We start from the raw sequence: 20,189 nt of genomic DNA, 5'->3' as shown, positions 1-20,189 counted from the left end.
GGATTTTCACACGACAACGAAACAGAGTGCACTGAATAAACAAACGACAAGAGAGCACACCAGTGCGTTCAGGGCGCATTTCCGAACGCACCCTTAAGTTCTTTTCCTTTTTTCTACAGGAAATGGAAGCTTCAGAGAGGTTGAAGGTGAAAAGGACCAGCCTGGAGGTGACCAATGAGAGGCTAGAGGCGGAGCTGGAAGAGACCAAGCAGAGGTTACATGCTGCCTATTCCCGTTCCATCCCAGAGGGGGGCGACAGCAAGACGTTGAAGGCATCTATTGTAACAAGGTCAGCCAGTCTCAGAGTACTGTGGTGTTAATGTTAACCCATTTTGACCTGAGATCAGATTCTAAAAATGTCTTCTACATCCCGACAGTTTTCTGGAAAAGCTATGTTTATGTCAGTGGTTCTTAAATTTTTCAAAAATAGCAGACCCACAAGCTCGTAGCGCGCCACTCAGTGGCGCGCTATGAGCTTGTAGATCTGCTATTTTTCAATAGCTAAAGCATAACATGATGCTAACACCAAAAGGGGTTTCCGCCCAAATCCGCTCTGTGCATTTGGTGTCATGCCTACTGCATACAACCACCTTTGGCAAATTGTAAATCAGCTCCAACCTTTTCAGCAGGTTTTGTGCAAATTCCTGCTCCCCAAGACCTCAACTGCTGCTTTAAATAACTTATTGACTGACCGGTGAAAACATGACCTCATGACTTTGCAAAATTGAAACATAAAACACATGGGGTGGCACTGCGGCAGTGGCTTAGGAGTACCCAGTTCGATCCCAGGCTACCCCAGAGTTCCTTGAGCAAGACTCTGAACCCCTAATTGCTCCCGATGTGTTGAAACCTTGCATGGTTTCCTCTGCCTTCGGTGTATGAATGGGTGAATGTAATTCACAATCTATGTAAAGCGTTTTGGATAAAAGCGCTATATTAAAAAAATTACCAAATCCACAGGATGTGACATAATCCATTGTTCCAAATATGTCTTCTTGTTAGTCGTTACATTATAAAAGGGTGTAAATCAGCCATGTTTGCTGGTCCTCAGGATGTTTAGTTGTTACATTATAAAAGGGTGTAAATCAGCCATGTTTGCTGGTCCTCAGGATGTTTGAGAACAAGATGAGGGAACTAGAGAAGGAGCTCTCCCAGAAGACGTCCAGCGTCTCGGAGCTCAAACAACAGCTTAAGGATGTCAGCGACAGGGAGGAGAGAACTCTTAAGACTGTGCATCAGCTTGAAGATCAGGTACAACCTTACTTTATATAGTCTAGTGATTTTGCCTTTCTCGTCTTGTTGATCAACCACACTACACAGCAACGTTAGTTTAATCACGTTTTTAATTCCACGATATAAAAAAAAAAATATATATATATATAGAATATATTTTATGTCAGAAATACTGATTGACGTTATCTGGCTGCATTGAAGTCAATGCTACTTTTAATGGTCTATATTGTTTTAAACTGTTCTATGATTGAACTTATATACTTATATTGTTTAGAATTGTTTTAAATTTAATTTAATCAGCATTATAATTAAGAATCGCAATATAAATTGAATCGGCACCCGTCCCTAGGTATCGATATCGTATTGGGAGGTACGTGAATCGCCCCACCTCTAATTAATAGGACAGTGTTGTGCGAAAATAGCTATTCTACAAGCTCACAATCATGTGTTTGTGTTGTTTACATTCTCCAGGTTGAGATGTTGAAGAAACCCACTATCAGGGAAATGAGAGAACCAGGCCAAACTACTGAGCTCCAGGCACTACGGTAACACTGTTCTATGTGCTGACAAACATGTGGGGATGAAAATTGTTCCCATAGTTTGTTAAAGTGAATACTACTAAAGCCTGAAACATATACTCCACTCAAGTAAGCAAACGCAAATGCGGCACAACCTTTCCCAGCCACTTGTAAACAAGTGTAATGCTTAATTGGGTCGTCCACTCACAGTTAACAGTCTTTGTATTGAGTACTGTAATTCTGCAAACTGTTAAATATATATCAATCAAAAAAATACACAGTAGTGTCAACAATCAAATTCAGTTCTAAGATGTGGCCACAGGGAGACCACACAAATCCACACAGTGAGTCCAAAGTCTGTTATTTTATTCCATTATATAACAAAGCAGTGGAATAATGGAGCAGGGGCCTAGGAGGGGAATGCAATAAATATTCAATTAAATGAAAAAGGACTGAGCCGTCCAGGGTTAAGTCATTAAAAGCACTGCAAGATGCAAAATATGCACATCCACAAGTTCCAGTGATTAAAATCCAATAGCAGATTAAAGTGTCTTGTTCATGAGTATTTGTACTTACTTTCCAGTGTGGGTCCATTTGGTTCCTTCTCAAATCCAGGTCCTTGCTGTAGTCCTCTCTGTGCGTCACCGTGTCTAGGGCAAAACTGCCTCTCTCCAATTTAAACAGGGAGAGCCTTTACATCGCTAGCTCATGCCCTGCACCTGTTCAACTTATTTGTCTACCTTGCAGACCTGCTGCCACCACCAATATAGACGAATTCACAGAGGGGTGCCCTGGGCGCGCCCATTACTGAGGGGTAATCCATGGAGCAGGTGCTCCGTAGACCAGGTGTAGCTAATCAGTGCTGCTGCGCTTAATGGTAGACCTCAGTAATGGCCGCACCCAGGCAAGCCTCTGTGAATTTGTCTATAGACTGGCTTCCAAAACACTGCAACTTGTAATTCAAAATTAAATAAAGAAAAGCATGCATGCACACATCAAAAGGAATCAATATAAAACCAACTATAATACAAATGAATCAGCAGTCAACATGACATACTCAATATGTGCCCGTGGAGGTAATAATTAGTAATAGTTACATTTGAAACTATAACCTACAGTATATTATGAAAGACCAAGCAGAACAAGAAAACCGCTTCATTCTATTGTTGCTTACTTGCTTGGCTGCAACCCTTAATTAATTGCTCCAAGTAAGTCATGCTTGTATGTATGGTGTTCCAGTTTTGAGGTGACACATTACAGAACACAGCACGTGAAAACTATTTTGCGTGTCCACATCAGCATTCTTTCGAGGAGTATGTTTAGGCTTTATGGTGGCGTTTACTTGCAAAAGTGACTGATGGACAAACCGGCTAGCATTTCACTCTGGCTTCCCACATTATTTTCATGTACTTTTCCTGCCTCTGCAGTGCACCATTTAAATAATGAATTTGCATATGGTAATAGATATATTAACAATTCCATTTTGTATCTGAAGATTGGCCAACCGTAAGCTGGAGAAGGAGAAACTGGAACTCAAACAGAGGCTTAGCAATCACATTGAACATGGAGAAACGTCCTCTCAATCAGGTGAGGTTGCCATTTTGCTGTGTTTTAGTGTACTTTTCGTTGATGTATGCAATTACGCTGGTTAACAAACTGCCCTCCCACTCTGGGCGCTTTGATGTAAAGCAAAGCACCCAATCTGACAATATTCATCCTCCCTTCAGCCGTACCACTCTTAGCCAGTTCTCCATTAAAGTCAGAGGTTCTTTACTCTGGAATTCACACATACTTATTGCCAACTCCTCATCTTCACTCTGTAACTTTAAACATAGATTGAGGGCCAGCCTCTTGAAGCAACCATCTCCTTCTTAAAAGACTAAGGGGCTCCATTTTCGTCACTGCTAAAGCCCTTATCCCTAAACTTCTTTGCCTTTTTTTTTACTATTTTGCTAAACATTTTTGAATAGTTAAAATGGCCAGTATACAAGCTCACAACGTGTCAATGTAGATTGGCTAGTTGAACTATTCAAAAATGTTTTTCAAAATAGTAAAAAAGGCAAAGAAATTTAGGGATAAGGGGTTTTAGAGGTGACGAAAATGGAGCCCTGAGTGCCCTTCAACCCCACTGGCCATGACAATATTCCCTCCAAATTCCTCAGAGAGACTGCCATCTCTATAGCTCCAATCATCACCCACATAATAAAAACCTCTTCATCAAACTGCCATTCTTAACATAAGCGACTGGTAAAAGAATCATCTGTGACATCATACTGCTCTGGATTCTCAGGTTACGCTGAACTTAAAACCGTTCTGAATTCATCCAAGAGAGAGAACGCGCAGTTACAAGCGGAGGTCAAAAGGCTAAAGAAGGAACTCGAGAACTTCGACCCCACCTTTTTTGAGGAGATCGAAGACCTAAAGTTCAACTACAATTTGGAGGTGAAGAAAAACATCCTGCTGGAGGAGCGACTGAAAAAAGTGTGTGAACGGTTTGGTGTGGCGGCTGATATCCCCAGGGTGTCAATCACTTAACGACTATCTTTTCGGCGGGAACCCCTTTTGGTGTTAGCATTGTGTTATGCTTTAGCTATTGAAAAATAGCAGATCTACAAGCTCATAGCGCACCACTCGGTGGCGCGCTATGAGCTTGTAGGTCTGCTATTTTTGAAAAATCGTGAAAATATTTATTTCAGAAAACTGGAGGATTTAGAATATTTTTTTAAATTGTGACTGTGGCTCATGATCAATGCCTCGGTAGGTAACCAGCCCTATTTTATTTATTATTATTCTAAAAAATGTACTATAAAAGGTTTGTGATCCCAATTATTTTCTAATTGAGGGTTCACTGAATATGAGCGTTAGTGCATTAATATTGGATCCATGTAGCTGTGACTTAGATCATAAAGAATGTAATGCTTACTTCTTCTCAAAGGCAGCTGCTTTTATACCAAGTTCAGGCGAGGTAGACACTTTTTTTTTAAAGGATATATTTACATTATGAGATTCCTGCTATTGTATGCCAATAAAACAATTTCATGCAACCTTCTGTCTGTCTTTTTAAATATTTATGTATATAAAACAAATCTCTTTACATTCCCGTTTATTCATTGTCCACCTACAAATATAACATCTGGAATTCCATATTTACAATATCTTTTATGCAACATGTCTTTGTAATTTAAAGTTCAGCCATTTGGTCACTGTCAGTTGACACCATCACTATAAACACTTGCAACTTACCAAATTGAATACAGTCTTGACCCTTCACTTCATTCTGATGTTACTGGGTAATTAAATTATACGCCTATCTATAGAATGGAACAGAGCATATATTTGTCTAACAGTAGTCGAGTTTAAAGATTTAATTGAAACCTTCAACCTGGTCCAAAGGGATAATTAATGGCAAAACCAGGTATGGCAATTAAAGTCAAAGAGGAATTGGCGAATGTTCAAATCCCAACCATGTCAACACAATCCGTATACTTCACAGCAGCTTGGAGGCTTTAAGGAAAAGGAATGTTGCCAGCCTTTTTGTGTGTGTGTGTGTGTCTCTGGGCACACTTTAGCGGACAGCCGTGGACAGAAGAAGCTCATTTCCGAGTTTTTAGACAGCTGGTGGATGGAAAAGAAGCACCGCGACGGACAGATTCCCGGAAACGCTCTCCTCCGCTTCTTTTCCATCCACCAGCAAAAACTCGGAAATTACGTAAAACGCAGCTTTTTCTGTCGAGGGGGGGGGGGCTCTCAAAGTCTGACTGGAGTTACGAGTCAAAGTGAACGTCCAGCAGTCGGCTGAAGCGCTGTCCGTTCAGCCTGGAGAAGGACGTGAACAGGTCCTTATTGGTGCCGACGTCGTATTCCTCCACTGTCCCTTCTTCAACGTGAATGACCAGAGGCCTGCTTCCCAGGGACGTGTTCTCATCTGGCCACCTGATGCCCAGGTGGTGTCGATGAACCTAGAATGGTCAGACAAAAATACCCGTTTGGTAGGTAATTTGGCCTGTAATTATTACAGACCAAATTACAGACATGGTCGATTGGGGTAATACTAATCCAATGGGAGTCAGCCATGTACAACATTTGAAATGGCACGGTAGTCAATAAAAACTAATATTTGGCAACAATCGACAGCTTGAGAAAATAGTTTTCTCTGCGTTCTGTTCTACCCTAAACCACAGAGATCATAGTTGCAAGATTCAGCCAGACCTCACATTAAATTATTTTTATAGCATATCCTTTCCTTAATCTAGTGCTGGGTAATAATAATAATCACAACATTTTAGTGATGTCTATTGTCATGTTTTCTCATAACAGTTACACAGCTCAACAAGGAAAGGATAACTATTAAAAGGCAAGACAACTTGGGGGAGAAGAACGTTGCACTATTATCATTAGTTTTTTCATGTCTTTTATGATCAAATGTATCGCTATGGCATAACTTTCTCTCGACTATATCCACGCCGAATGTTGTGGCCCTCGGCTTGGTACCCTAGACATAATTTGGCCCTTGGGGAAAACTAATTGAGGGAACCCTGCCCTACAGTATATACAGACAAACAGTGAGAAGTTGCTGTAGATATTGTAAATGTTCACTACTTCAAAACATCTCCTATAACCCATTTTGGTGTTAGCATTATGTTATGCTTTAGCTATTGAAAAAAGCAGATCTACAAGCTCATAGCGCGCCACGAGCTTGTAGGTCTGCTATTTTTGAAAAATCGAAGAACGACTGACATAGAAACATAGCTTTTTCAGAAAACTGTCAGGATGTAATCTGATCTCAGGTCAGAATGGGATAATAACATGCCCAAAACAGGAGCGCCAGCAGCAGGCATACCTTGACCATAGTGCCATTGTTACAGTGCCACACGATGCCCTCCACACCGCCATCTGGACTGTTCTGGAACCACGAACACAACTGATGGAAGTCCACCGTCGGAGGGTTTCTCACACGCACACTTCCATGGGACACCAGGACATGGATGGGCTGCTTCTTACTTCCCATTCCTCTCAGAGGGGAGGGGGGGGGGGGGGATATTGTTAATTTACGCAATTCGGAAAGTAACTCTGGTATAGAATAGATGCATGCACACACATACAAGACCCCTGGCGGTCCCCGGACCCCACTTTGAGAACCACACTTACCATAGGGGTTCCCATTGATGTTGGTTCCAATCAGCTCCAGTGTCTGTTCCAGCAGATCGGCCAGTGGAACCAAAGCGATCTCCAACACGTCTTCAGTCTCAGCGCTGGGCCTCAGAACCACCGCTACGCCAGCGTCATAGTCCACTACAGAGGAATGCCAGCAGTACTGTTTGTTGTCTTTCTCTACTGGAACCCAACCTAGACCGCAACCATCCATCAGTCCAGACCAGAGACGCAGTGTGAGGCTTTCAACAGGCAACAGAACGGCTTTGTTTTAGACCACATAAACTCTAGCATCCTCATTCTGGGGCAACATTTTCAATGAAGATATTTAGTCTACATGGGGGTAAAATGAAGGGGCCTAGTGTACTGTAGACCCCTTTTGGACTCTGTTAAACTCTGTTGGATTAAGTGGTTAAAGAAAAGAAAGGCAGGAATGAATCATGTACTGGCCATATATGGAGCGTGTCTTGAGTGTAGAGGGTTTGATGAGGTCAGATCAACAAATTCAACATATGGATTGTCAGAACAGGTCAGCTCCATATATGGAGATCTAAGGGTGGCAGCGCACAGGGTTTGATGAGGTTTGGCCATACTATGGAGTGTGTATTGAGTGTACAGGTTTTGATGTTTACACAAACACTCAAAATTGTCCATTCATTGTCAATGGAATTGTATGTTTGTGTAAGAGGACAACGTTTTTGTCCACCAAAAGCTGCACAAAGGAGGGGCTATCACGGTGCTATCACGCCTCAAACAATATCTACATGTATCTATCAATATCACATAAAATAAAAATGTATCCAAAAGCAATAGAGAGAGACTACACGGGACTACAATGTGCACATGCTATATTTAACCCATTTTGGGGGGAACCCCTTTTGGTGTTATACTTTAGCTATTGAAAAATAGCAGATCTACAAGCTCATAGCGCGCCACCGAGTGGCGCGCTACGAGCTTGTAGGTCTGCTATTTTTGAAAAATCAAAGAACCACGGACATAGAAACATAACTTTTTCAGAAAACTGTCAGGATGTAAAAGACATTTTTAGAATCTGATCTCAGGTCAAAATGGGTTTTAAAAAGAAAGCTGCTGTAAAAAAGCACAATAAAATGGAATCGTCTCACACTGAGCAGGACACACGAGCGATACAGATAGTAAGCACCGATGACCACGTCAACCATGTCATGATCCCCTCGTGATGCCCTCACCTTCCCATCTCTCCACTGCCCTGTTTCCAATAAAGAAAACCTAATCCATAACTAAGTCTTATGTACATTGTCTCCCTCTCCCAGCAGAGAGGGGTAATTGCAATGATGTAAATATGGCTGCACAAGTATCTATCTACAGTCTGATGCAGTGCAACTGTATAACCTTGTTAACCAGTAGGTGTCCTACCAGGCACAGTCTAAATCTCTCCACAGAAGATTAAGGAGCCTCAGCCAACCACTGCATTTATACTGTAATAACCTACTCTACCATATCGATTGGTTAAAGGACAACATTGTTTTGTTTTTCCAACCAAGGTTCATGTTTTAGGTTGTTGAGGGCCGATACTAGCACCTCCTACGTTCAGCTTGTGCTAACACAAACTTTGTCCTAAACACAAACATTAAATCTCATTGACAACGTGAAAAAGTGCCCTTCTGGGCACAGGTCTCCACCAGGAGGATAGGAATGTTTAGGAGTAATATAAACATGTTTTTTGTTTGTTTGTTCCAATCTTTGCCAATCAGGATGGAATATGGGAAATGGTGCAGATCCGTGTTGATCGCACGCATGCACAATCCACCTGTTGGTGGCGCTATAACAGGCCAATGTGAAATGGGTGGGCTATATTCCTCAGCCTAGTAGGAAAGTGCGTGAAAGATTTCACGTCAAATTGCACGCTGCGTTCATGATTTGAGGCTTTTTGTTCAAAACAGGCCAATCCTGCAAAATTTGAAAGCCAATGTTAGCCAATTAGGATGGAATATGAAATATCAGACACATCCGTCTTGAGCACATGACTATGGAGATACTGTGTAACGATTTGCGGGATATTTGGACAAAATCCGGAGGAGTAATATCCAAAAATGTGTTTTACAAAAGTCGGCCTCCTGGTGGCGCTCTAAAAGCCAGATGTGAACTAGAGAGACTGTGTACCAATTTGCGCGATGTTTGGACAAAATCTGTAGGTGTACTGTGCAAAAACTTGTTTTGCACAAAGCGGCCTCCTGGTGGCGCTATAACAGGCCATTCTGGAAATTTTGGGGCAGAGGTTCATCGTTGGCATCCAGGGAGTGTGTGTGTGCAAAATTTGGCATCGACCGGGTTAACGGTGCCGGAGATTAGCTGCTCACGGACACACACACGGACACACACACGGACGGACACACGGACGGACGGAGTGCAAAACATACTCTCCCCCCATGCCTTCGGCCTGGTGGAGACAATGAATGGACAATTTTGAGTGTTCGTGTAAACACAAACATTGCGTAACACAAACATTGAAGACAAAGGTGAGAACGCAAATTCCGATTGGCCGGAATGAGATGATGATGTACGATGATAAGATCGCCCTTCACTTCACACAGGTGTGAATCATTTTTATTAGAGAAAGTAAAAGTGTTAAACTTTTTTCATTTTTGCCATTTTTACAGGGGGGATTCGAAGTGGCTAAATATGTATTTTTTCTTTTACAAAAGTTTACGACGATTTCTTTATTGTTATTTACTATAGTCCTACTCCTACTAGGACTATAGTCCTAATTTGTAGTTTACATATGGCCACAAGAAACCATGGGATCTACTGAATGTGAAGGTGGATACAAGGGGGATGCCATACTGTGTGTCGTAGGCTCAATATGTCCGTTTATCACCTCCCCCTTAATAGAATATTTTTCCATTCATTAAAATAAGTCCTGGATTTCAGCTTGAACCCATTAATGAATGAATAAACTGTATATAGCAACAACTACACACAGAGGTGTTCCCGGCTTGAAAGGTATAACAGCGTATAGGTGTCCCAGGACTAGTAAATGGGTTGGTTTTCTTCCTGACGCATTGAAGGACTGACCTGGCGTGTGTCCATGTTCATCGGGCAGAGGGTGTCCGTTGTGATGTTTGACCCTGTGAGCTGGGATCCATGTTGCCGGAACCGTCTTAAAATCCTCCTCCAAGTTCCATGTGAAACCTATAAAGAACCAACACAGGATTAGAGTTATCTGCCGTCCACCTTACGTACAAACGGTCCGGTCCAGAACCATTAGAGAACTTAATTTAATTTGCCATTACCTTTAGAGCCCTTGTGAGAATGTTGATGCTTTTTGAACCTCTTGTCTGCTTGTTTGTTGGGCTTTCTGTCTAGTCGAGCCCAGAGGTAAGGTCGACCTAGAGACAGAAAAACATGTCAATTTCAATTATATTTCATTTCATTTCACTTCAAACTTCTCTTTCAAGTTAGATATGATCTGGAAAAATGTAACACTAGCCCTAGTACAGGCTATATACTTGAAACAGAAAATTAAATGCGTATGGCACCTTTGGTAAATCTGTCCTACATTTTTTACAGATTACAGTGTTTTTATACAGACACAATTCTGGGCATGTCATAATAGGCAAACATTAGGTGGAAATAGCAGATCTACAAGCTCACAATGCGCTGTGAACAACTAGATCAGCAAAGTGATGTGTAGAAGGAAAAATCACACCTGTGTGAAGTGAGGGGCGCTAATATATTAAATTAACAATAAAGAGACAATATGACATAAATGGCACATTATGACGTACATTTTCCCCTCATTGTCAAGACAAACATTGAACTAAAGACAAACATTAAACCTGTGTATAGGAGGGGCTAGAGCCCTTCAAAAATGGAGGGGACCGACCAATTACAGACTTTGTGGGGACTCAACTCCAGTCAACAAAATTCAAACAGTTAATTATGTCGTTTAAAAAACAACTCACCTTTATAATCTGAAACATAACAGCACGTGCCATCCAGTTTTTCTGTGGCAAGTGCACAGTCAATGTGAGCTTCCAGTGCTACAGGATTCACATTTTCAGTTGCAACAACCTGAAATGGCTGAGGAGGAGACAGACCAATAATGAACTGCATTCATTTAAGGCATGATGTGTCATCAGTCATCACTACATTTTAACTGACCATCTCTTTCATTTTGCATGTCCACAAAGAATGTAGTGGAACTAAGAAACAGACAACTTGACTGTCTCATAAATGTCTGCACCGCATAACTGATCGCAACAAGATCATGCAATCAGCCGAGGCAAGTTCACAGACGTAACACACATAGTTGACATGCTGAACCTTTTTAATTTTGAAGGACCCCCAGTTTGTTTTGCATTTAGGCCACACAGGCCCCACTTGATATTATCATAACCGGGGAGTGGGTGCTGGGTACTCAAACCCAATGACCCAATCGATACTGAAAGATCCTCACATTATCCTAAAAATGAATATTCAGGCCTGGCCCTGGGCCGTGGCTCAGCGGTCCAGGCACCTTGGCCGGTAGTCAGAGTCTGGCAGTGTGCCACAAGTTCGACTACCGATCCCGACGGCTTTTGCTGCATGTCACTGCCCCATCTCTCTCCCCCATTTCCTGTCAGCCTATTGTCTGTCCCTCTATACAAATATGAAATAAAGGCGAAAATATTCAGAGGGGTCCAGACTCCATTTGGTACCCAACTGCAGTGATGCAAATAGGCTGCATCCTGCATCCTTAAGCCCAAACCACACCAAATGGTTGGGTTGGGACAAAACGTTTTTTAAGGTAGACCACACCAATGCAACTCAATCAGTTGCATTGGTGTGGTTGACCTTATAAACTGTTTTGTCCCAAGACTCCCAACCCGACCCTGGTTTGGGCTTTAGACTCACTAAATTGAGAAAGGACCATCATGTCACAGTTGTCAGTCACCCTTCAGGAGTCCTGGGATGCAATACTGACTGTACTGTGTACTGTGACCTCATCTCGGAGCTACAGAATGAGCGTAGGGAGAGGGCACATATGGGGCTAGACTAGGATGGCATTTAGCCCTCCAAGCAGAACCCAATGCTACTGAAGTTTCTGAAAAGCTTTATGTAGGGTTCCGAGAGGGGCTAGATGGCATTGTGCCTGCCTGCCCTAAAGAGTATAGTCATTTGATTTAACCTCAAACCAAATACTAATGGTTATGGCAGTGCACAAACCAATCCAAAAACTAATTTGGACGCGTTTTAATATACGATTTGTAATGCTATTTCGGTTGTCATCGTGCTTAAAGCTCCAATCCGATTCCTACTAGAAAGATGCACTGATCAATGGCTGCTATTTCGCTGCTGTACGCACAAACCTGGCAGTCGCGTTTTCTGGACTGTTCTTCTTTCACCTCAGTCTGGAAAACACACGGTATTTTCTCCTGGACGGAACCGAGACGTGGCATTGTCATATATTTGTTTTGTATTCAATAAAAGAACGAGCAGACCAGTACGTTCGAATTTCAATTCGAAAATTGACCGTTTGTTTTGATTGGAATCTGCTGCTCGCTCCATGTGCGGAAACTAGGATGACTGCTCAGCTCTGTGCGCATGCGTTGTTAATGAGAATTATGGGCATTGTAGTGTTTTACCTTTTTCGAGCTATGTTTAGCAGACCTTGTAAGCTTGTATTGAACTGTATACTTTCTTGTGCTTTTTTCCCCTGCTGTTAATAAAGTATTCAATCAATCAATCCCTCAAAACTGTTTTGTTATAATTTTAGCCGTCTTACTGTACAGTACCACAGGGCTGTTTACATTTCTGTCTAAAGTATTTAAATTAAATACTTTAATTAATCAAAAATGTGTATCATGTCAGTATCATGTAAGCAGTGCACCATATGAGCAAAGCAAAGTTACTATATTTACCCAGGGTAACTGGACTAAGCTCAATAACTTGTTTACAGCCAGGCCCTGCTCATAGAACATTTCATGGTAGGGGTTCAATGCCTTGCTCAAGGGCACTTCAGCGGTGGTAATTTTAACGTGCCGGTCTGGGGATACGAACTAGCGACCTTCCGATATCAAGACCGCTCCGCAAACCGTTCGGCCACCTAATACTAATACTGGTCAGTATTAGTTTCATGGTCAGTGTCAGTATCAGGTCAGTTTCATGGTCAGTATGTCAGTTTCATCATGGTCAGTTTCATGCTCAGTGTCAGTATCATGTCAGTATCATGGGTAGGATTAGTGCTCTTGCCTCCTCCCAAGAGCACCTCAGCGCCACCCTTTAAAAAACATTACTTACAAATACAAGCACCGAAATAGCGGTATTCGTTTTTACAATGGAACAGGATATATCACACCCAAAAAAAAAAGTAGGCTATACAATTTATTAACTGAAAATTGAGTACATTCAATTCAAAATATTCAAAATATCAAAGAAAGTGACACACACAAACACACACACACACACAAACACACACACACACTTAGGCCACACACTTAGGCCTACAACCCACAACCACACACACAGGCACATTAACAATAACACACGTAAATGGAATCAAAGCATCCCCAAAACCGATGAAGGCAGGTTAAGCCATGTAGCCTATTGTATGTACAATTATTTCCAAAGTAAAAATAAACATTCAGTACAGAGTAGACCCATTTAGCCCATTGAGTGAACACTAGAGCTACTATGAAGAGTTTATTTTGTTGTCTGAAAGAATTCAAAGGCGGTGATGACGTCTCTGTTTCATCCTTCTACTATGAAGAGTTTATTTTGTTGTCTGAAAGAATTCAAAGGCGGTGATGACGTCTCTGTTTCATCCTTCTAAGAGTTTATTTTGTTGTCTGAAAGAATTCAAAGGCGGTGATGACGTCTCTGTTTCATCCTTCTGCTGTCTCCGAGACCAGGGTAGGAAAACAGATTCTTCCTTTAAAACACGCACGCATACGCACACGCGCACGCGCACACACACACACACACACACACACACACACACACACACACACACACACACACACACACACACACACACACACACACACACACACACGTACACACACACACACACAGCAGAGTGCGGCTCGTGAAATAAAATTGCAATAATTCCTGTAAAAACAAGAACCTGAAATTTCTTAACAGAAGCTAATTAGGTCCCGGCCACATACGAGAGCCAACCACCAGTTCACCTGGCACCTATAGCTGCTTGTCTGATTGCCTTCATACTGTAGGTTTTGTATTTTAGTATAAAGAATCAAAGAAACTGAAGTAATCAGCCCTTTTGATCACACACAGCAGGCAGCGACAGGAAACGGATGCATTAATTTTTTTCAGCATTTCTGAGAAATGTGTGGGGGTAAAGTGAAGGTTGTTTTAGGAAATGCACGCTCAAACATGTGAACTTGCTTGGTTTTGTGGATATGGTTAATGGGTTAATCTGGGGGTTAGCCAGCCACACACAGCACAATTCAATGCAATCACTAGTACTTAAAAAGACAAAACAAAACATGCTTCTTTTTGTTAATATGATGATCCTACATGTATATCCAGTTACCATTTCATATTTTCTATCTTACATTGGGAATAATTACTTACAGTTTGAAGTACCACACAGTGCCTGGAGTATTACTGCAAGAACGATGAGTGCTCTAGGTACCCCTGAGAAAATAAAATACAATAAAGTGCACACGCTGTTCATAGGAGATAAACTATCAAATGTGTCTTTTACTTTCTGAGATCATAGTGTCCAAATCGGATGGCCGTCTGCTTCTAATAGCTTTACTGACATTATCAAACAGTATTGTCCTACTACCCGACACTAGGATATAAAGGTCTCATTGGAAGAGTAGCCTCGGTACCCATGGGCTTTTATTTTCGTTTGCATTCGTTCGCATTCGCTCAGATTGGTGAACTAGGAATAGGATCCACCACCTGTTTTGGCCGGCACCCGCCCCTCTAGACCAAAAAGCACACAGGCTGGGCCAGGCTATATGGAGAGTGGAGACTGAGAGAGACTACCTCCAACCACTGCAGATGTGCTATAGTTAATAATTGTATGAACATACTCTACCATACAAATTGGTAAAATGAAAATGTATTCATTAAAATAAGGAATAACATAATTCAGAATGAATAACAGATATATAGCACATGACAACATGAACACATACTGTACCTCCCAGGGAGGTGTCGGCAAAGCTGACAGTCTGCAACATCGTTGAGCCTCGGGTGTGGTTGCGGCCGACTGGAGGTGAAGGAGATGGAGTGAATGGAGACAAGGAGGTGGAAGAAAGAACAGTCAAAGAGGAGGAGGAGGAGGAGGAGGAGAAACGAGCAGGGATGGAGGTCAGCGGTGAGAGAGAAAGCAAAGGAGGTGCCGTGGTGGGGGAAGCAGATGTCCTTGTAGGTGAGGTTGGAGAGATGGAGGATGACGTGGCTGCAGTAGGCGGTTTTGATGCCAGTGTGGGGGGTGAGGTTGCGGTTACAGGAGCCTGCAGCTTCCAGCCTGGTGGTGCTGTTGATGGTATTGAGGCTGCAGGCTTCATTTTTGTACTGGCCGGGGGAGACACTGCTGTCGAAGCATGTACCTGTGCTGGCAGTGTAGTGGTTGACTTAGAGGTCAGACTCAGTACGCTGTCGGTGGTCATCGTCTGTGTTTGCTTTAAGTCTGCAGGTGGTGAGGTAAAAAGGAGAAAGCTTGAGTGTTGACTGTCTGTTGATACAAGAACAGGGGTGGCGAAAGCAATATGGCTCTACCAACTGAATTATCCGATATTTGCCAGTGAAACAACTCCCAAATCATGGCAACTGAATGAGGGAACTAACACCTATTGCTATATCATATAGTATATGATATAGCAATAGGTGTTAGTTCCATATATGGATACCACCCGATACCATAACAAACACATCTTCATATGGAACAGAAATGTCACAGAACCCCCCCACTGATTGATTGCTTCCTCTTCCGTGTTTGACATGGATGTGCACTGTGCAGCATTGCTATGAATAAGAGAGTTTTGTATTCTTGTATTCTTAATTCTTATGCAAGGTTGTTAATGTTAACCTTTTTTAATCGCTGAGTTTTAACCACTTTGCTTGGTAGTGTTCTAAATTAAACCAAACAGAGCAATGACATACAGTAACAGTGAGTCAAACTGATTTTGAAATGATTTGATTCATAAATATACCTGATGCTTGGAAGCAGAATGCAGCAAATGTATAGTTTAGTGGTGTGTTCCAGACCACTAAAGACCATTGATCATGAGCCAATCTACATGGGAGGACGGCAATCTGTTCATCTATCCAGCCATATCTGTTTGGACAGTAAAACAAACAATGTTATATTTATGTGACAATTGGCATAAAGGTTGAGAGGGAAACGGCATGGGAGATTCACCAAAAGTTTCATCTACACACCCATCAAAGGCAGATGGCAACCCACTCACGACTCTTCCACATTATTATCGCCAATATATGCTCTATTATGTAAAGTGCAGATTATGTGAAGTTGTTGTCATCATAATAATCATGCGTGCGTTTGTGTGCATGTGTGTACTGTATACATATTTTGAGCTATATATTCCTCTGTCTAGCTGCCCCACCACACTTAGCCTACTTGCATGTCTCCAGTCCATGTTGAAGTGCTCTTTCCATCTGAGCTTTGGTCGCTAAGGCAGCATTCTGAGATCTGCATGCATCTTTAGCTGCACTGGCATTAAATATATCCTGAGGGGGCTCAGGATATATGAAGACCCCAGTGACTTCTGGACAAGACAAAAATATCATATTTTTTGTTTTGTCATAATATTAGTATGATATGACTATGTTGACGATGACATATTAACAATATATATAATTCATATTGTCAAGCAAATTAACAATTTATATAATTCATATTGTCAAGCAAATATGTAAATATCTAATCTAACAATGCTTGCTGACCTTACTTGTCTTAAATTGACTTATTTGCTGCATGCAAATCTTTGCTGAGAATCTTTCCCGTGAAATCTATTCCTCACATAAAATATCCTACCTTTAATGTCTCCGCTGTCCAATGGCAATGACAGTGTACTGACTGCAAAAAACAATAGCAGTGAGAACACGAAGAGCCAGTCCATTGCCATGGTTTTTCTGATCATTTCTGATAATAAAATGAATGTGTAGTCGTCAGGATCTGAACAAAAACTAAAGTCAAGCAAGGGGATGGCTGTTGCATTAGATGGGAAGAGGAAGCAAGCAGGAAACCAATGTTTAAGCTGCTTTATGCCCCACTATCACAGAACACACACCTAAACAGGAGGCAAGATCTCAACCCCACCCCACACCCCACCCAAGCCTAGCCTGGATCAAGCCCAAACACCCTGCCCACTCTCTGAGTGGACTGCATCTCTTGGTCTGGTGTTGCACTGTGAACCTATAATTTCTTCTGTATAAAAATGTATTATCCAATGAGAATCGGTGGCCCAAGCCCACTTGAGGCCCATATAGTTCAGCCCACCGGCTTGAACCCATATGGGACCCATGTCAGCCCCACAGAAATGTCCAAGTTTGGGGCCCACCTAGGGCACAGCTAGAACCCACTTAAAGCCCACACGGGTAACCCAAGTGGGAACTATCTGGTGCCCACTGACATTTCCATATGGGTCCCATATAGTTAGCCCACCTGGGTCCCATATAGTCAGCCCACCCCTCAACCATATGAACCCACGTGGGCGTGCTGAGTAGGCTATCACGTCAGTTTCATGGTCAGTATCATATGTCAGTTTCATGGTCAGTAATGTATCATGCAGTTTCATGGTCAGTGTCATGGTCAGTATCATGTCAGTTTCCTGGTCAGTTTCATGGTCAGTATCATGTCAGTTTCATGGTCAGTATCATGTCAGTTTCATGGTCAGTATCATGTCAGTATCATGCCAGTATTATGGTCAGTATCATGGTCAGTATCATGTCAGTTTCATGTCAGTATCATATGTCAGTTTCATGGTCAGTATCATGCAGTTTCATGGTCAGTGTCATGGTCAGTATCATGTCAGTTTCGTGGTCAGTATCATGTCAGTTTCATGGTCAGTTTCATGTCAGTTTCATGGTCAGTGTCATGGTCAGTATCATGCCAGTATCATGGTGGTCATTATCATGCCAGTATTATGGTCAGTATCATGGTCAGTATCATGTCTGTTTCATGTCAGTTTCATGTCAGTTTCATGGTCAGGATCATGTCTGTTTCATGTCAGTAACTGAATCCAAAGGAAAGTACGCACATAAAAAACGTTCAGGTGCTGAACAAAAAGATACATACCGTACAGGAGAAGAAGAAATAGTCTGCACACTGTTGTGACTAGCTCCCACAGGAAATGTATTTATACATTACTGGTAGTACCAGATCGTTGTTCTCGCTTCCTCTTGTAGTGTGGCTGTGGGTGTCGCTCACCCTTTTGAGGTAGTTTGTCAGGTATGCAGGTACAGATCGAGGGCATAGAGGGCCACCCTAGACTATCAAAATGGGTTGCAAAATGATGGGTCATTGGCCCCAGGCCGATAGGTTTGGAGCTTAGTCTTTCATTGATATGTTTGAGAACCAGGTGCACGCATAGCCAAGGGGGGCTGAATTAGGGTTCCAGCTAGAGTCTTGTCTATGTTGACAAATGAGGTAATTCTGACCAGAAATATTTTTTGATTCCCCTTGTTGCCATGCTTTCTTTGCAAAAGTGGCAAAGTGAACTCAATAGTATGACATCATGTGACATCTATGTTGAACTTGAATACAAACAAGAGTTCAAACTAGAAAAATACCTTCTATGTGAAAACCGTAAGTATAGACAGGCTATTTGCAACCTTAGGCTAAACAACACAAGAATCCCAAAGGTCATCAGTAGATATAAAGGACTGGAAATAAGTATCATGTTTTGTTGAATGAATAAATTTCAGGCAAAAATACCTGCCAATTAATTTGTTTACCCACCCTTCTATGTTCAAATTAATTGCATTACTAAAATCTGAAAAACAAAAAGTAATCTATAAATTAGGTGCTTTTCTGAAAAAAATTCTTCCACTGTACAAATAGGGAAAGCCATCTGATGTATATTGTGTAATCTGTAACGTATTGTATACTTTCGATTGTATAATTTTATGAATCCAAAGTCCAAACCATGTGATCATGGTCGTGAGTTAAATAAATGCTGATGGTTTCAATTTGTTATCTTTTGCTATGTGGATGACTGCTGGATGGTTATAAGGGCTGCCCTAACTCCATACTGCATTGATCGGTGACAGGTTGGACGGAAACAATGGAAAGGATATATCCAGGGTTTTGGCTGAGCTTTCTTATTGTGTTTTTGCAGGCCCAACGCAGGTCCACGCAGGCCCAACGTAAGTATAAAGTCTGTGGTTTGAACCTGGGCCATGAGGGCTGTAGCTTGACATTATGACTGTTGCTATGAATATGATGCATTGAAATTACATCCAGTATTATGTGACATTCTCCTCATTGTTAACTTAGCACAGAATGAGACATAAACTAGATAAAGTGCCAATCGGCACAGGTCTCCACCAGGGCAGGTCAGGTTGTGGCCTCATGGTGGCGCTATAACAGGCTGTTGAGGAAGATTTGGGCTGGAGGTTGGTGTTGGAGGGATGCAGGTACAATGTTTTTGTTTTGCACAAAGCGGCCTCCTGGTGGCGCTATAACAGGCCGTTCTGGAAAGTTTGGGGCAGAGGTTCATCGTTGGCATCCAGGGAGTGTGTGTGCAAAATTTGGCATCGACCGGTTGTGTGTGTGTGTGTGTGTGTGTGTGTGTGCGAGTGCATGACGCGACTTGGCTTGTTGTAGCGCCACCATCAGGCTGTTGAAAACTGTCAAGTGGCATTTCTTCCTCAGCCTAGTGGGAATATGCGTGCACAGTTTCATCGCAATCGGACGCTGCGTTGAGGAGTTGTGGCGATTTGTACAAAGCGGGCTACTCCTGAAAAGTGTAGGAGCCAATCGTGGCCAATCAGGATGGAATATGAGAAATAAAAAAACCTGTCTTGATCACATGACTATGGAGATCATGTGTACCGATTTGCGTGAAATTTGGATAAAATGTGAAGGCGTAATAATAGAAAATGTGTTTTACATATGTCGGCCTCCTGGTGGCGCTATAAAGAGCAGATGTGAAAAATTCCAGGCAAAGGTTTTTCCTTGGCCTCTAGGGAGTTGGCATACAAAGTTATCCACAGATCCGTGCAGTTAGAGGTAAAAACACTTTTGGGCCAGTTATAGCGCCACCTTGAGGCTGAGTTGAAATTGTTCATGTGTCATTTCGTCCTCGGCCTAGTGGGAATGTG

At 42.1% G+C, this 20,189-nt stretch overlaps 3 protein-coding genes across 5 annotated transcripts in view; 1 reads left to right on the top strand and 2 right to left on the bottom strand.

Annotated features, from left to right (window-relative positions):
* cep290 (centrosomal protein 290) overlaps window positions 1-4,292 on the top strand; it is a 51,828-nt gene extending 47,536 nt beyond the window's left edge. The window contains exons 48-52 of the mRNA XM_083763145.1: window positions 120-289; window positions 1,110-1,251; window positions 1,705-1,778; window positions 3,247-3,338; window positions 4,042-4,292. Of these exons, the coding sequence (XP_083619271.1) occupies window positions 120-289; window positions 1,110-1,251; window positions 1,705-1,778; window positions 3,247-3,338; window positions 4,042-4,286 (723 nt within the window). The 3' untranslated portion in view covers window positions 4,287-4,292. The remainder of the gene's footprint in view (window positions 1-119; window positions 290-1,109; window positions 1,252-1,704; window positions 1,779-3,246; window positions 3,339-4,041) is intronic.
* Window positions 4,293-5,515: 1,223 nt separating this feature from the next.
* rlig1 (RNA 5'-phosphate and 3'-OH ligase 1) lies at window positions 5,516-12,408 on the bottom strand (the record flags this gene model as incomplete). 2 transcript variants are annotated; one of them, XM_083763823.1, is made up of 7 exons in its annotated part: window positions 12,233-12,408; window positions 10,847-10,955; window positions 10,175-10,270; window positions 9,957-10,073; window positions 6,900-7,097; window positions 6,592-6,761; window positions 5,516-5,710 (listed from the first exon to the last, which is right to left on the bottom strand). In XM_083763823.1, the coding sequence occupies exons 1-7, from the start codon at window positions 12,326-12,328 to the stop codon at window positions 5,516-5,518; spliced, it is 981 nt and encodes a 326-aa protein (XP_083619949.1). In that variant the 5' UTR covers window positions 12,329-12,408. The 2 variants fall into 2 exon arrangements, with proteins under 2 accessions (XP_083619949.1, XP_083619948.1); XM_083763822.1 differs by having other exon boundaries at window positions 10,847-10,964; window positions 12,233-12,406.
* A 1,758-nt stretch (window positions 12,409-14,166) lies between these two features.
* The window catches only part of LOC310857514 (uncharacterized protein), a 28,499-nt gene continuing 22,476 nt past the window's right edge, over window positions 14,167-20,189 (bottom strand). The window contains exons 5-6 of one of the 2 annotated variants that reach the window (XM_083763217.1): window positions 14,460-14,522; window positions 14,167-14,203 (exon numbers count right to left, since the gene is read on the bottom strand). In XM_083763217.1, coding sequence (XP_083619343.1) covers window positions 14,202-14,203; window positions 14,460-14,522 — 65 coding nt within the window. In that variant the 3' untranslated portion in view covers window positions 14,167-14,201. Of the gene's footprint in view, window positions 14,204-14,459; window positions 14,523-20,189 lie in introns of those variants that run through there. The other variant, XM_083763218.1, reaches the window with a different exon arrangement.

The sequence above is a fragment of the Protomyctophum parallelum genome, assembly GCF_964188405.1.
Source record: "Protomyctophum parallelum genome assembly, chromosome: 4".
Taxonomy (NCBI): domain Eukaryota; kingdom Metazoa; phylum Chordata; class Actinopteri; order Myctophiformes; family Myctophidae; genus Protomyctophum; species Protomyctophum parallelum.
The sequence above is the reverse complement of the archived record's forward strand: the minus strand, read 5'-3'. Positions and strand labels throughout refer to the sequence as shown.